This window comes from Apis laboriosa, unplaced genomic scaffold (genome assembly GCF_014066325.1).
Source record: "Apis laboriosa isolate Shangri-la unplaced genomic scaffold, ASM1406632v1 scaffold5_cov152, whole genome shotgun sequence".
In the NCBI taxonomy this organism is placed as follows: Eukaryota; Metazoa; Arthropoda; class Insecta; order Hymenoptera; family Apidae; genus Apis; species Apis laboriosa.
Genome location: NW_025223857.1, coordinates 2,298,663 through 2,315,979, shown reverse-complemented (window position 1 = coordinate 2,315,979; position 17,317 = coordinate 2,298,663). Strand labels below are relative to the sequence as shown.

At 33.0% G+C, this 17,317-nt stretch overlaps 4 protein-coding genes across 6 annotated transcripts in view; 1 reads left to right on the top strand and 3 right to left on the bottom strand.

Annotated features, from left to right (window-relative positions):
- The window catches only part of LOC122718213 (metabotropic glutamate receptor), a 32,409-nt gene extending 30,794 nt beyond the window's left edge, over nucleotides 1-1,615 (bottom strand). Inside the window, exon 1 of the mRNA XM_043943062.1 lies at nucleotides 982-1,615. The gene's annotated coding sequence lies outside the window, so the exon portion shown is untranslated. The remainder of the gene's footprint in view (nucleotides 1-981) is intronic.
- Nucleotides 1-9,305, top strand: part of LOC122718214 (cysteine protease ATG4D) — a 43,693-nt gene extending 34,388 nt beyond the window's left edge. The window contains exons 1-6 of one of the 3 annotated variants that reach the window (XM_043943064.1): nucleotides 5,581-6,134; nucleotides 6,431-6,559; nucleotides 6,642-6,989; nucleotides 7,137-7,418; nucleotides 7,528-7,928; nucleotides 8,018-9,305. In XM_043943064.1, the coding sequence (XP_043798999.1) occupies nucleotides 5,954-6,134; nucleotides 6,431-6,559; nucleotides 6,642-6,989; nucleotides 7,137-7,418; nucleotides 7,528-7,928; nucleotides 8,018-8,203 (1,527 nt within the window). In that variant the 5' untranslated portion in view covers nucleotides 5,581-5,953 and the 3' untranslated portion in view covers nucleotides 8,204-9,305. Of the gene's footprint in view, nucleotides 1-5,580; nucleotides 6,135-6,379; nucleotides 6,560-6,641; nucleotides 6,990-7,136; nucleotides 7,419-7,527; nucleotides 7,929-8,017 lie in introns of those variants that run through there. The other 2 variants (XM_043943063.1, XM_043943065.1) reach the window with 2 other exon arrangements.
- Nucleotides 9,306-9,699: 394 nt separating this feature from the next.
- LOC122718245 (GTP:AMP phosphotransferase AK3, mitochondrial) lies at nucleotides 9,700-11,998 on the bottom strand. The gene is made up of 4 exons (XM_043943126.1): nucleotides 11,624-11,998; nucleotides 10,625-10,744; nucleotides 10,341-10,513; nucleotides 9,700-10,158 (listed from the first exon to the last, which is right to left on the bottom strand). The coding sequence occupies exons 1-4, from the start codon at nucleotides 11,790-11,792 to the stop codon at nucleotides 9,946-9,948; spliced, it is 675 nt and encodes a 224-aa protein (XP_043799061.1). The 5' UTR covers nucleotides 11,793-11,998; the 3' UTR covers nucleotides 9,700-9,945.
- A 190-nt stretch (nucleotides 11,999-12,188) lies between these two features.
- Nucleotides 12,189-16,148, bottom strand: LOC122718244 (inactive selenide, water dikinase-like protein). Its single transcript, XM_043943125.1, has 6 exons — nucleotides 15,579-16,148; nucleotides 14,764-14,868; nucleotides 14,306-14,567; nucleotides 14,048-14,238; nucleotides 13,712-13,956; nucleotides 12,189-13,452 (listed from the first exon to the last, which is right to left on the bottom strand). The coding sequence occupies exons 1-6, from the start codon at nucleotides 15,862-15,864 to the stop codon at nucleotides 13,300-13,302; spliced, it is 1,242 nt and encodes a 413-aa protein (XP_043799060.1). The 5' UTR covers nucleotides 15,865-16,148; the 3' UTR covers nucleotides 12,189-13,299.
- Between the last annotated feature and the right edge of the window lie 1,169 nt (nucleotides 16,149-17,317).

Genomic DNA, 17,317 nt, shown 5'->3' with positions numbered 1-17,317 from the left:
TCTCTCTCTCTCTCTCTCTCTCTCTCTCTCTCTCTCTCTCTCTCTCTCTCTCTCTCCATTCATTCACGGAAAACGCCCGGGATCCTCCTCCGCTTTCGCCTCTCTGTCGGCGAATAATAATCAGCCCCCGGATACCAGCACCGCGTGCAAATATCGCGTGCGTATCGAATCGATAATACATTCCTGGCGGGACAGGAGGACCCGACGTCCTGTTTACCGCCCCTAAATCGGCGTCGAATTGGTTTGGGGATGGATGAATAGGAGGGGGAGAGGGGGAATCAGAATCGCATGCAACAATTCCCTCGTTCTTCTCCCCCTCCCTCCTCCCCTTCTTTCCTCGACTCTCGATCCGACTCGTGGAAAAAGTTGAGGAAAATCGTAGGGCAGGATCCATAGATCGTCGAGGGAGAAGGTTCTCTCTCATCGTCGAGCGATATACGATCCAAATATCTTGCCTTTAATGCAAGATGATCTTTTCTTTTCTTTATCTTCCGCAGAGAGAGAGAGAGAGAGAGAGAGAGAGAGAGAGAGAGAGAGAGAGAGAGAGAGAGTAGGAGGGAGGGGAGCTCCTCCCCCCTCTGCTACTTACCACCATTCAGGACGATCCTCGAATATATATCCCTGGGGAGGATCCACGACGTTGATCGAGATCCTCCAGTCGATCTACTCTTCCCCTCGCACTTGCCCCCCCCCCACCCCGGTGATCGATTCACCGACCACCCCTCGCACGTGTACCCCGATATGCACACCACCAGCCTGGATCCCAAAGATCTGTCACACTCGAGGACCACACCAGGTGCTTTGTTTACGCACCACACTCGCTCCCCCTCGATCCTGGACCGTCAACCGAACGAGGAAGAAACGAGGAGGGAGGGAGGGAGGGAGGGAGAAAGCGGCGGCGGGACGATCCCACTGACTCGATTACACTAATATATATATATATATATATATATGTATGTATATATGTATGAATGGGTGTACCAGCTGATATTAGGCGGGTGGAGGATGATCCAGTGTCCTTGGCTCCGAGAGCCGATCTCTCCTCTCGTCTCCCCCCGTAGTTGAGACTGACTAACTCGTCCGGATAGTCGTGTCGAAAGGGGATGATGCTCGACGGGGGTTGTTTGGCAACATGACGTCGGGGGGCGAGAGCGCGAGAAGCGGACTACGCGTCCGCGATTGCCGCCACAGCACTACTGGCCGGCCGGCCCAACCACCCTCTCGCCGCTTTGCTCCCCGTATCTCCTTTCCACCGCCTTCCTCCTCTTCCTCTTTTCGCGCGCGCGCTCCGTCTTTCCCACCCTCGCTTCTCTGCCGCCCTCCCCCCTCCCCTCCTCCCCGCTCTCACCTCCTCCCCCTCCCGCCCGAGTCGAGCCGAGCCGCTATTACCGTTTCTCGCTGGATCTCCCCTCCCCCCGCTCCTCCTCCTTCTCCTGCCAGCGATCATCAAGAATCTCCCGCCAACTTTTCGATTTTTTCGCGTGACACCTTCTACTCTCTTCTTTTCTCTTCTGTGGAAGAAGAGGAATCGGAATTAAACGTCGATTCCGTCGAGTTTCCTTTCCCTCCTGCCTCCCTTCCCCCCTCTTTCGAATCGAAAATATAGATATGATTATCTCGGAGCGATATATTCGAGTACGAGTGAAACAGGTTGATTTGATTATCGAAGGAAGAAAGGAAGAAGAAAAAAAGAAGGAGAAGGGAGGGGGGCGGGAGGTCTATTTTGAAAACGGATCATAATTGATTCGGGAAATTCGAACGGTGTTTGGACGGGCGTGTTAACTGGCCGCGATCGTCGTCGGTGACACGGCCGCGTCACGTGAGCCTGGAAATATTATAGTAACAGTGTGTCGTGTTCAGAAGAATTGGATCGCGACCATAGAGGGGGATCTAGATAGAGGAATTGGAGAATTTGATCGTGGTGGAAATTTTAAAAAAAGAATCGGTCCGCGTGTCGTGAAAATTGCGAACTGACGAATCCGATCCGTGTTCGAACGGGTGACCGAGTTATTTTTACCAACAAACACCACGCGATCCTTCGTGCCGCGAGAAAAAAGTGGTGAAGAAAGAGCGATGGTCTTTCGGAAATTCAGACAGTTGGTATATCAAACGGTGCAAAATCTTCTCACGTGCTTGGATCGACGACGAGCGAGGTACTCGCGAAATCGAATGGATCGAATCGCGTGGAAATGGCCACTTTTCGTGAAGGAGCATTAGACAGAAATGGAGACAAATCTTTTCCTTCTTTTTCTTCTTCAAAGAATCCGTTTACCACGTTTGTTCCGATTGTTCATTGATCGCGATTTGAAACGATGGAAGAGCGAAGGTAACGAATCGATGCTGTTTGCACGTTTTTTAAGATGGGAGGACAAAAACGGTTATATACGATTCCGTCCTCGCTCGTGCCTTCCGGCCCGTTTAAACACCCGTGTTGCACGTCATACGTCGTCGAGAAAAACGTCGTGTCGCCTGCACAGAATTTACCCTTGTCCCTGGATAAATTGCGCTGAAAGAGCAATAATAATATCTTTAAATGCGGCACAAAAATACACGCAACGTTAAAAAGTTGCGACAACAACGATAATGATCACGATACGATTTAATTAAAAACGAAATCCTTCGACCGAGTCGGATTAATTCGCCGGATATTCCGCCTATCCAGTTTCTGCGATGGGATTTCGTTGCAATCTTCTTAAACGATGCGAAGATTAGCAACGAAATTATTATTAGATTCGAAGCGAGGGGAAGAGACACGGGGCAGCAAGAGAAATAATAGTATTCTTGCGAGAAGCAAAACAGATTTTTCGCGTAAAAAATGTTGGAATTTTGGAAGTGAGGTTAGGTAGACTAAAGTATAAAGATAAGAGGATTATTATATTCATTGTTACGTTACTAATATTTTATTGGAATTTAGAATAATTTGATAACGTTATTTTATCTCGAAGATATATATATGTATCTACAGTTCTACGATCGATATTAGATTTTCATTTTTGCGGAACAAATTCGCAGAATTTCGTTTCGCCTGCCTCGTTTCCGCAAACTTTACCAATCTTTCACGGTCTCTTTACGCGAGAGCAGTTTTTCACTCCGTCTTTTGAATGCGCGCCCATAAACAGTTGCGTCAGGATATTAATCAATCGACTCGAACGACGAATTTCACCAATTTGTTTTAACTTACCGTGCAATAATTCGTACACATCAGCGGCTCCTTCGTGATCGCTAGAATCACGTATTTCGCGAACGATTTATTTTCTTTTCTCGCCTTTTTCTCTACTTTGCTCGTGGCCATTCGCTAGGCAGTAATTTTCAGTTTTCTACTCATCAAGAATAATGAAAGCTTGCATTAATCGTACATGTGAGGTTGTTCCAACATTTTGGCCGTATTTTCGAATTTCTTTGATGTTTGTATTCGACGATGCAAAACATAAACAATATTTGTTCTCAAAAATATTTCGAACAGAATAAATCTCTCGAATAATTAGAGACACAGATCGAAAGCCACCGAGTCGAATCATAGAGATTCCATAATGGAAAATCGATCTATCCATTCCAATCCGAACTAATAATATCGTGTTTACACATTTCAACGTATCCAGTGCATATTCGTCTTTGAGACAGATATATAGTCCTGATTAATGAGTCTCTCTGTTCCCAAAGAGAATTATCGATGATCTTCATCGATGAGCATTAATATCGATCGAGCAATTTCCACCTCGAATCGGTACCATGTTTCGAGTATCGACTTTCCTTCCGTCGATCCTCGGGTTCGATCGATACGCCACAAGATGGCGGATCGATCGCTAGTAAACGACCGTGACTCCTCCAAACTGTCGTCCTCCTCTCTATTCACTACAGTTTGTCCGATACTGTGGCGGAAAGGATCTTAAGGGAGTGAAGCGTGACTCGTTAATGTCCTTATTCAAGTTGTGCACCGTGATTACGTCGGTCCGTCGATATTCTTGCATGACCTAATTTCCGTCTCGCTACCAACACCCCCTACCCATCTCTTCTTGATCTTCTGTCATCCTTCCTCGCGAGTTATCTAAACAAGAACAAGTTATAATGCAAATAATTATCTCCGCTATATATGTTCTTTTGTTGATTTTCCAGCGTTGCTTTGGCTTTTATTGATGACATATATACATGTATATATACACATATGTATTCTTATATATGCATATATACATATACATATATATGCAATGTTAAGTATGCATATGTTAAGTACAGCGAGGCACATTCTCATCCTTTCGTCTCACCTCCACTCTTCGAATTACCGTGGAACTATCCCTCCTTTCCTTCCCTCCCTTTTATGAAGATTTGCCCCGAAGCTTTCAATATACCTGCTAGAAACTATTGTTAATACAACACCGAAACGAAAGATTATTGTCATGACAGACACCGTTCCATTTCCTTCCATCAATCTTGCTTCTACTGGGTACCGATGCCCGGCACGAGGCACCGATTCATATTTTTGCAACGGTTGCGCGACAACATAATGTGAAATTTAGAACGAGCGCGAACGTGGTAATCAATGAGGTAAGCTGGGATACGCGTATCTCATTGGTTATTCCGCGACAAGACGCGCATGACAGTTTCCTCCTATATCTATCTCTGTCATGCACGCGATCGCTTCTATCTCTTCCTTCGAACCTTATACTCCCTCCTTTTTCATTCTAGAGCATCCTTCTTCCCTTCCTTCCGTCCTGCTTGCTTTCTTTTTTCACCCAATTTTCTCTCTATTCCTCGCCGTTGGTCCTTCCTAACAAAAGTCCTAAAAGCATTATTACACTGCGATGAAAAGGCATAATGTTGCGCTCTGTTATTTCTCCATTAATCCTATTCTTTTGGTGGTTTGAACATTTTTTTTCGTTCCATTTCTATCGTTAATCAATTAGAATTCAAAAAGTGTGAAAAAGAACGTATCGAGAAAAATTGTGAGATTCTTCGTGTAATAACGATATTACATTTTTTTTCTTTCTTTTTGTTTTCTCTTTTTTTTTTTTTTATTTTCCAAATCCTTATTCGTTATAATAATAACGAAAAGAAAATTTTAAAAGAAACGAACTTTTAATTAATAATTTGAATAAATTAAATAGAGCACTCTGATTTTTATCAGGTTTCTATCCAATGAAACGATCCATACCTTTGTCGTAGGATTTTTTTAATTTCGAATAAAAGCGATACGTTTGTTAACTTCTTGAAAAAGGAGATATTAATTAACGAAATGGCAATTCATTTTTAAGAACGAGCTAATATATTTTAACTACCGTAATATAAAATAATTGAACATAAAGCGATGATAAATTATAAATATTAATAGTAAAATAATCAATTGTATATTAATCGATTAAAGATTTATTTTAAAAAAATAACTAATTTTAACATCTTTTTCTGATTTATAAAAATTTATTATGATAATTATCGCATGTATCGATATCGATAAAAAAAGAAAGATTAGTTTTTATATTATTTATTCAAATGATTCAAATGATTATTCATATGTGTATTTTTTTGATAAGATATCAATTTCGAAATCAGATCCACTCAGTGCAATCCTTGCATAAGTACTGATGCACTTGTATGTGCACTTTCATGTTTGATTTCGCCGCCGAACGGCGCTACTGGGGTGCTCAACGGGCGCTTTAAATTTCACAACGCTCTTTGTAAACACGCGTCTTTTTCCGTTGACGGCTTGCATGTCTTTAAACTATTTTTGATCGTTTACTTTGCGTGTTATTTGTTTCATTTATTCTCGAGTTGACTCGAATCTTTCACGAAACAAATTATTCTTGTAGAGTGTTTTACAAAGCTGATATTTCATTTGGACGAAATGGAGCGTTAACTTGATAGTAAGCTGGTAATGGGCCTAATGTTGAATTCGGTTCATGCATCGACTAATGCATAATCGTGTTAGATTATTCTGTGACAATAATAACCAGTTGTTCGTATGCAATACAATAAAATTACGTTCGAATGTGATGTCAGCGTAACTATAATTGTGCGCGTACAAAAATGTGATTACTTTCTTGTATTTAATTGTCAATATTTAAATGTTTTGGAGTACATGCTTTCTAAAATTTATTTATTGGGCATGAATGGACAGGTGCAACCTTCCAGGGAGAGGTTAGGTAAGTTCGATTTAAATATCTAAATCAATCAAGTACAAAAAATTCCTAGTAATCGCTTCTTTTCTTTACCGTTTATGGTTGCGAGAAACTGATGATTCGTTTCTATTAGTCATACTTAACAGTTTTTTATATTTTTTTATTCGCGATAATAAATAATAAATACTTCTTCGTAATCTGTTAGAAAAAAAAATGCTTTTAAAAATTTAGATAAAACAATAATATATCAAAGATCACTTTATTCTTAGGAGGTTTTAGTAACAGTACAATAGGTCTTTTTTCTGGAATGATTACTACAGATCGTGTTCCAAACATACAATTAACTGGTACAAACAATGGATTACCTATGGATGATTCCAATGTTGCCACAGAAGTTGATAGCAAAGTCAAAACGAAATTATTATCTATGTGGAATAATGTTAAATATGGTTAGTGTAAATCCATCTTATATGATTAATAAATGTATATATTTGCATTGAAGAAAATAATTTAGATTTAATTTCATTAAAGGTTGGACTATTAAGGTAGTAAAACCAAATTTCTCAAAAGAATCTCCTGTATGCTTGCTTGGTAAAATTTATCGTAAAAAACCAGAAGAATTTTTAGAAAAGGCTTCTGAAGCAGATAAAACTTTAGACACTGGAAGTGAGATATCTCTAGCAATGGATGCTATTAGTTTTGAAGATGGTATAGAAGAATTTAAAAAAGATTTTACATCGCGTCTTTGGTTAACATATAGAAGAGAATTTCCTATATTAAATGGTTCTACATTCACTACTGATTGTGGTTGGGGATGTATGTTACGTAGTGGCCAAATGATGTTGGCACAGGCATTAGTCTGCCATTTTCTTGGAAGAGGCACTTATTTTTTTTTATAATTTATTACCCATAAATTGCAATATAATTTTTGTATATATATGTATAATAAATATTAATTATATATATTTTACATATATTTTATATTTTTTTTACATATTATTTACAAATAATATATTTTCTCTACAGAATGGCGGTGGCAACCAGATCAACCAATAAAAACAGAACAACAAAAATTAGATGAATATAACCACAGGTTAATAATTAAATCATTTGGAGATTTACCAGAGCGTACATCTCCATTTTCTATACATACACTTGTATCTTTGGGTGCATTGTGGGGAAAACGTGCAGGTGATTGGTATGGGCCATCCTCTGTTGCTCATCTTTTAAGCCAAGCAGTAGAGAATGCAGCAGAACGACATCCAGCATTTAATAACTTGGCTGTTTATGTTGCTCAAGATTGTGCAGGTAATATAATAGCTAAAATGTTTATATTTTAAATAAAAGTTATTCAATCGGGAATTTTTCGTATATTTTTCGTATATTAATTTAATTTTTAATATTTTGTGTTTTACAGTTTATCTACAAGATATAGAAAATGTATGTCAAACACCTGATGGCAAATGGAAATCTTTAATACTTTTTGTACCTTTAAGGCTTGGTGCTGACAAATTAAATCCTGTTTATACATCTTGCTTAACACATTTACTTACATTAGACACCTGTATTGGAGTTATCGGTGGTCGACCTCGGCATTCGCTTTATTTTATTGGTTTCCAGGAAGATAAATTAATTAATCTAGACCCACATTATTGTCAAGAAACTGTTGATGTATTAAAAGATAATTTCTCTTTAACAAGTTTTCATTGTACTTCACCAAGAAAAATGTTAATTTCAAAAATGGATCCTAGTTGTTGTGTGGGATTTTATTTTCATAATAAAATACAATTTACAAATTTTATGGAAATTGCTCCTTCGGTATATATAATCATTTTTATAAACTTCATTGAATTATATTAAAATAAAATAATTTGGAAATCCAATTATATATATTTTTAATATTACAGTATTTGGTACCAGAAGATGAAAAAATCGACTATCCAATGTTTTTGTTTTGTGAAGGGAGTGGGAAAGATCTCCATCAAAAAATCGAAATTGCAGAAAATATAATTCCTTCTACTACCTCTTTTACAGGTAATGGAACGTACGATGACGATCTTGACGAATGCGAAGAATTTGAATTAGTACAATGAGATATTTATCATTGAAAAAAAAAAAGAAAAAGATATATCACGTACTTAATACATTCATGGATAGTTTTTGGAGAAGAACATTAATGATCATCATTAATCAGAATTCTCCGTTCATTCGTCCATATATGTACAAGGGTAAAAAACCAATTGATGACTTTAATAGATAGTAATGTTGTATCGTATTAGACAGTTGAATATTAATTTCTTAATATGAACTTTTGCCGCGATATGATCTATAGATCTCAACATGTTCGTTGAACGACTGATATGAATTAATATATCGAATATTTTCTATTCGTGATAATGCAAATTTAAATTTGAAATAAGCATTATCGTCGATACATTGTTCTGTGATCATAATTTAATGCGGCTTTTGTATTCAAGTGTGTTGTTGCACAATTTTTTTTATCTTGTTTATTGATCTCAAAAGTTATGCTTTTAAATAATCGTTAGAATGTTAATTTAGTATATGACCTAGAATTATCGCAAAAAGATATTTATTATTCCTTTTCATTGATGATCGTGTCTAGAACTTGCGTAGATCGTAAGTTGACGACTTTACTATAAAGAGTAATTTTTATAAAAATTTCTTAATTCCTTACGGAAATGTTCCTGATATAACTTATTTTATAACGCAGCAATATTAGATTTCTTGCAAAATGCAATATGAATAATATTTTGTTTTGTCCTTGAGATAAAAATGTACGTATATGCAAGCATGAGCGCGCATTATACAATTCAACTACCTGTTGTTATGTTAACTATTTGTTGTTTAAGTTTATGTTTAAGTTTCAAATAATTTAAACTTTTTTTTCATATTATATAATTCTAAGTTATTTATTTATTTAATATTTTTATTTTTTGGCTTTGAAAATTATATCGAACTTATACTAAGTTCCAACTGCGTTTTACATAACGTTTTATGTTATGAAAGAGAAACATTAATGTAATTAACAACTATATATAACATTAATTAAAATATTGTTATTATTAAAAGATTGACTAAATTTTCAAATAAAAAGAAAATGTGAGCATGATATATAAGCTATATTATACTCATATTAAACTCTGTACACAACTAAAAATTGTTAAAATTCTTATATCGGTACAGTTAAAAATAAATATAAAAAAAGGCTATGAAAATCGTGTCCCAAATTTTATTTCCTATTTATAATCACAATTAATACAATTTTAAATCATTTCCAATATATAAATTCAAGAAATATCTTTATCGAATCAGCTTTGATCCCTTTATATTAAACTGTAATATTTTATATACAGTATTTTATAATTGATATCTATAAAACATAAGTAAAACATACATATAAATCATTACCACTTATTATTTTGTTAATGATTTTTGTATGATTTTTGTATGATATTTATAAGTTTATTATTATATAAATTATAATTGACTATATAACAATTGACTAAGTGACTATATAAAAAATTGAATTAAACTTATATAAAATAAGTAAAAACTATAGATGAAAATTAACAAATTTTGTACTTTATTGATATAAAATTATTTTTTGATATTAAATTATTTTATATATATATATATATAAACTACAGAAAAATATATAATAAATTTTTTTGCATAATTTGTATAAATTTACTGAATTCATCAATATTTGTGCGTAAATTAATGGAAGCATATGATCACTATAATCTAAGTTAATTCAATTTTAAATTAATTCATTATACATTTTTACAAAATATTAATGCATCCTAACAATTTGCTATTGTAACAAAAATTTTGTGACGATTTTCTTAATATGCGGCCATATTTCATCGGTAGTATTACCTCGAAAAGTATTTAACAATCCTAAATTACTATAAAATGTTAAAATTGGTTTAGTCGCATTTGAATATTCTTGTAATCTTCTTTGTACAATTTCGATCTTATCATCGTCCCTTTTACTTAAAGGTTCGCCAGTTACATCATCTTTACCCTATTAAAAATTAAACTAAAATTTATTATTCAAACAAAACAATTAAGCTTTCAGAAATAAAATCATCTGAAAAACTTGTTTGATTATTAAATTGAAAAAAAATTTAATTTTGAAATTTTAACAATTGATATATTGCCAACGATACATTTTAATATCAATTAAAAGTTTCATTGTCAACTTACCGGTATTTTGGGACTATTAAATCCAATATTATATACTCTTCCACTAGGCAAATGAACCCATCTATTTTTCACACGATTTAATATTACTTCGAAGGGAACATCCAGATAAAGAACCAAATTAATTGGATGTATTTTTTGTAGCTTTTCCGCTTGCGTTAACGTTCTTGGAAATCCTGTATCAATGCCAACTATTTATTCGAATTTAGTTGTACACGTGTGGTTATCGCGCACATTCATGATCTAAATAAATGAAACAAAAATTTTAATTTCTATATCTTACTTACCGTCTAATAACCAATTTTGATTCCCGATCGCTTTGATTTCTTCGTTTATCATTGAGATCATTATATCATCAGGAACAAATTTACCGGAAAGTACATAATTCGAGACTGCTTTGCCCAATTCTACATTATTAAAACAGATTATGTTTTTTAATTATATTTATTTACCTTTATTATAATTAATGGACTTTGTACTGTATTGATAGGTTATATTTCTCTTATCATAATAAAAAATGGTGTTTTTATATAAAAACATAAATGGTATATAATTGTATTTAATTAATTTTATATAATTAAAAAAAAAATTTTTTAATTATACATAAAAATAAAAATGTTGAATAAATTAGTATATATAAATATGTGTATTGTATTAATTAAGCCAATAAAAATCTATATTAACGCGACTAGAATGATAAAGAATATTTATATTTATATATTAGATTAATTTTCTGTACTTCAATATCATTAATTTATAATAACGAGTAAAACATGGATAGAAAATTTATATCATTTAGCAATAAATGTTGCAATCCAATTCCGAGTACGAGTCCAAATATTTAAATGAATGATTATAAATAAGTAGTATGCTTTTCATTCAACCAGTTAATATGAATCAGTTTCAATCATTCAATCAGTCACGTAACTGTTAGAGGATCCAAGTAACATAAATATTACATGTAAAATTAAATAAAGATAATTTTAATTTGGTTAAGAAATATTAAAGAAAGAAACATATTTCATACTTTATTTTATGAAATAAATAAACATTTCGATCATTTTCAAGGCAAAGTACATGCATATACTATTACAAATGTATCAGCAATATATATGTATTTAAAACTAAAAAATCGATTTTGGACAAATCTATTTTAACAAACAAATGGCATGCAAAAGTTTTCGATCAAATGATATGAAAATGATTGATTTTATTATATTTTTCATTATATTTCATAAAATGATTCAATAATATAAAAACATAACAATTTATGGTTTCAAACATACCAGTTTTATTATTCATATGAAGTCTTAACTTATCGCCGCTTGATATATGAGTTAATTTAAATTGTTCAACAATTCTAGCTGACATGGTGCCCTTACCAGAAGCAGGGGCACCTAATATCACGGCCCTGAAAGCCGCAGCCTTGGCACACCACGTGGATAGTGCTACCATTAAATCGTCACTTTAAGAAACTTCAAATAAATATGTTAAATCTAAATGAATTCTTTTATTTTATACTTTTTCCTTCGACGAAGGTTTACACTTGAATGTAATGACAATTATAACTCTTTGATACATATTGTGATACTCTATCTATAATGTGACCTATGAACCGTGATGGCGACCAGTTGCCGAATCGTTAGATAACTGATTATCCAATGAATGGAAGGGTTTAGTTTTTTTCTGCTTCGATTGTTGGCTACCTTGCAAATGTATATAGATCCTCAATATGAATTTTTCTTCACGTATCTTGCATTAATGAATTACGATATCAAACATTTCTTTTAAATATATTAAAATAAAATTAAAATTTGTTGAAAATAATTTGATGATAATAACAACATGTAATTTTTATTGACAAAGTAGCACTTTATTCATATGAAAAAGTAATACAACATTAGGGCCTGTGCTCGATTTCTTGTATTCCTTATTTTTTTTTTATAATTATTTTCAAAAGCGTATGTAACGAGAAAACTAGAGAAGGCCTTTTTTTCATTTGGACATCTTACGCATTCTATGTAACAGGTAGATCAAAATTACAAATTGTGGAAATCTCGTTTAAATCTCGGCATTAAAAGCCTGTCATTGTGTACTACAAGGATAGTAATGTCTCTCTGTTTACAAATTTGCATCTATATAACTATAATTTAAATGATTTTTTTTTTTATTCCATGAATTAAAGTGATGTAAAATATATTGTTAAAATCATTTTTTTCTTTTTGTATGATATTGTATATGTCCTTAAAATATATTTATAGATCTTTGTAATCACGAACTATCATTTATATGTATCTTAACATTCTTCATTAACACTAAGCACCCAAATGTCACTTGACATATTGCAAGTTTGATCAAATGTAGTTGAAGCTTAGCCTGAGCCTAGTGCTACCTGAGGCTATTACTTAGTACTTAGTATTAAGTCTTAAATCTTTAAAAAAAAAAAAAAAAAAAAAAAAAAAAGAAACTATACCTAAACTCTTTATGTTCTTTATTTCTCTTTGCTTCCTCATATTTCTTTTTTATCAAATTATTTCGAATAAATGTTCATAATTGTCGCGAAAGACTATTATGAACATTTTATAAATGTTTTATTATAGAGCACTGCTAACTTTCGACAAAAAAAGAACAAGAAAAAAAGAGAAACGTTACTTTCCTAAGATAAAACTTAGGATCCAACTTCAATAAAGATAACACATAAGTATAAGTCGTTATTATTATATCTCTTTCTTAAAACCCATAGGATAGAAAATATAATCAAAATTATTACGAGTATATCAAATTTTTATCCAATGAAAAATTGAAAATTTGTTTGTCCCGTAATAATGATGCACATTAAGTGCTTTGTATCTGGTATGGTAATATTGATCTATGTAAATGCGTGTTTTCTGTGTTGCATGTGGTTTTTTTCTAAATATATGAAGGTAAATAAAAAAAATGTTTCGTCAACATCCTTAATCTTTTACCAAAGCTCTCCATCTTTTTCTTTAGCTGGCACTTCTATTACTCGTGGTTTATCAATTATTCTGGCTGTACGATTTCCTTTTTCCACAATACCAATAATCCATGCTTGATATCCTTCTTGTTTTTCGATATCCTTACAATATGCAGCAGCCTGAAATTATTTATATAAATCATAATCAAAATTCGATTGATAACAATTAATTTATTAAATAAATAATTTATTAAATAAAAACATAATTAAAAAAAAGAAAAAAATGTAAGAGAGTCGACGGCACTAAAACGCTATAATAGCAAATCAGTATGGAAATCTCTATTATTCTTCCTGCCATTCTTTAGAATATATAATGATGAATAATATATTCTACTGTATTAGCAGGATTTGATCAAAAAACAAAGAATTGATTACAAACCTGTTCCCTAGGCAGACAAATGAGCAATCCACCACTGGTTTCCGCCGAATGACCTTGCAAAAGTTGAAACATATTACCGCACGCTTTTGCTACAGCTGCCATTTTAGCAATAACAGGTAAATTATGAATAACAAAGGAAACTTCATTCTTTTGATGTTTAGCCAGATTTTGTGCGTGTCCTAAAAGGCCAAAGCCTGTTACATCTGTTGCTCCATGTGCATTATATTTATGCATTAATCTTGCCGCTATGGAATTAAAAAATAGATCATTATTTTATTTTTTTATCTTTCGATTTTTATAATATATAATATAATTTAATAACACAATAATATATACCTATTCTGTTAAGCCTAGCCATGCTATCCATTGCTCTTTGATAAGCTTTCCTTACATCATCTTCACTGACTACAAGTTTGATTCTGTTCCAACGATCTGGTTGATCTAACCATTGATGAGCATTCACAGCAACTTGAGTTCCAAGTGGTTTTGTCAGAACAAGAACATCACCTACTACTGCATTATCTGGACTATAAATAATTATTATTAACAGAGAAATAATACAATTATATATATCATTTATTCTAAGATACATACACAATGTATTCATTTGGTTGACAAACAGTAGAAGCCACTCCACCTATTGTACACCAAGGATTAACAACTGTTTGACCACCTGTTACTGTTGTGCCAGCTTCCAGAGCAGAATCCTTGAATCCTCTCATAATCAAAGGAACAACAACATCTCGTTCCTTTTCAGTCATTTTTGTACTGACTCCCAATAGCATCAGCATATTATCACATTCAGTAACACCCATAGCATATAGATCACTGATAACATTTGCACATGCAATTTTACCTGTAAAAGTACTCCAATAACAGTGGTCAAACAAAATGTCATAAAATAAACAAATTTTATTCATAATAAAAAAAAAAAAGAATTTTAATATTTAAATTTATGATGTAATGCATATATATATTATGTAAATGCATATATATAAAATAAGAAATACAATTGATAAAATTATATGATATTATTGAAATATTATTCTTACCCATCATATAAGGATCATCAACTAATGGATAAAAGAAATCTGTTGTTTGTACCAAACTAAGCCCTCCATGTCTCAGTGGAGTCACGGAGGAATCCATACCAATGCCTAAAATAAAAAATATAAATTGTTTAATGTTTATATATTCAATTAAAAAATATATATATATTATAAATATATATATTTTTTATATATTATATATTTATATGATATATTTTTCTCCAACATTTTAACATTTGTAAAAAATTTATTCAAATAAAATTTATTTAAATATTGATATTTAATAATTGTAATATTATTTTTTTGTAGATATATAATTATTCGGATGCAAGTTGAGAACATTTGTATTTCCGGTGGCGTGGGAGAAAACAGGCGGGAGACGATAACATGGCTGCTGACATGATAGGGCTGCCTATTGCAATATTTGTGCCCTATGTTTTCTAATAAAAATGCTCGTTTACAGTCAAAATTCTCATAATAAATATAAATATCTTATAATTATACTATATACATAATGAATAATATTTAATTATTATTATTATTAAGTAACACAAGATATGGAAAATTTTAGCCGGGAAAAATTTCCATAACTACACTGTTACAATTTGTCATAATATAGTTTTTCTTTTGAATAAAAATAAACGACAAATAATTTAAAAAATAATTTTATAATAGAAATAAGAATATTCAATCACTTATATTTGCGCAACTTGTAATAATCACAAATATGTAAAAACCGCGAAGCTAAGACGCGGCATAAAATCAAACATGTCGGCACAGAATGGCGTACACGCGCGCAATAAAAGCAATCTACTCACCGATGCGTGGAATGGCCATGTGCATAAAATGGGCATGTTCATGATCTTGTGCGCTACCATCGTCGGCCTGTAGTCCCTCGAGGAGTTTCCCAAGAACCTCCTGAGGGACTTTACACCCTCATCCTTTTAGGTCGGCGAACCGCGTAAGGCGGAAGGTCGCATCGAGATCATGTGCCACAGGATCAAATGGCCTACGCAAAGCCAAGGCGTTCGGATTTCCACCGAGCTCTAACTGAGCTACGGACAGGGCGTCTTGAGCAACCGGGGTTCCCTGTAGTTCCGCCATCTTGTTAAAACTAAACTACCGACGAACCGGGTACGCGACGTGTTTCGCGGCCCTGTACAACGACTCTCTTCCAACGGCTTCTCTGATTCTTGCGCGATATCTACAAGTAGGTTCTCACACTTGCCAGCTGCGCTCTCTGTGCTCACGTTACGTAGACACAAATCTACGAACGCCGCCGACAGACAGCCACTGGTCTTCGTAACCCTTACTACTCGTAACACGAACTCGTCGCAAACGAGAATTATACTTTGCACCGGCGTCGACTAACCGGGATCGTACTTGCTAACAAAATGGACGCGCCTCCAGCATTCACGGAATCGGAAGAACGCGCAAGGCCACCAAGAGCCCCCCCAATGTCCCTACCATGGCATTGCTGCATTTTGATTGGCCTTTTCGAATTCACGTCTGCGCACTTCTCACTTAGTTTCCAGGTACGTCCTTATAATGACATTTCACCCGTGTTTATTCACATGCCGAATTTTATCGTGTTACGAACTGATGCGACAAGTGTGCCTTCGTGACGTGTATATACTTTGCTCTTGATAAGTTCAAATCACAAGTGGAAAATTTGTTTCTAAGCGCGTTGAGATTATAATATAGAGTAATTGAGAAAAGAATTTAGATTAATAAGTATTAATTTTTATATCTATATAATGATTAGCAAATGTTTTTTATAAAAAATTTAAAATTTTATTGTTATATCAGTCAAAAAATCTTTAAAACGTTATATTTATTTTTTATTTGATACTTGGATATTTTTGAATATGTTATTCTTCTATTATAATTGATCTTGAATTTATTATTTAAAATAAAACTTTTTAGATTAAAATTTATAATAATAAAAATTTAGATATACGCCAATGAAAGTACAATCTGTTTTAAAATTCTTTCATATTCAATTGAAACAATGGCGGGATTTTAAAAAAATAAAATTATAATAATGTTCAAAAAAATTTTTTGTACTTTTATCATAAAAATTAACATATACCAATATATATATGTACATCATCACTTTTTATTTTGATAAAAAATTATAAATACATTTTTACATGTTTAAAAATAATTAAAAAATATAATAAATTAGAATATTCACTATTCAATAAATGAAAATTCCAGCTTACATTAATCTATTTTCTTAAATTGCTAATTTTTTCATAGAATCTCTTGCAAAATAGGATTTGTTGAAAGCAATTTATTTGTACGAATCATGCATTCATTCATATATTGTATATATAATACATTCAAATATATTCCTATTGAATTCGGTTGTTTTCGTATATTATCCGGAAATAACCGAATCTTTTGGCGCAATACGTATGTTCAATTTTCATTAATTTCTTCCGTTGACTCGAAGATGCCGCGTTGTTTCGTCTCACCAATCAGCATTATTCAGTGGTTCTCAACTCTATTGATACAATGTTTGATCAATTAATTTTTTGTTTATTTTTATTCA

Coding starts and splice junctions, on each gene's coding strand:
- LOC122718245 (XM_043943126.1), bottom strand. CDS start 11,792: ATGGTAGCACTATCCACGTGGTGTGCCAAGGCTGCGGCTTTCAGGGCC. Junction 10,514..10,624: donor TCAAAATTGGTTATTAGACG/GTAAGTAAGATA, acceptor GCATTGATACAG/GATTTCCAAGAACGTTAACG. Junction 10,159..10,340: donor TTAATAGTCCCAAAATACCG/GTAAGTTGACAA, acceptor AATTTTTAATAG/GGTAAAGATGATGTAACTGG.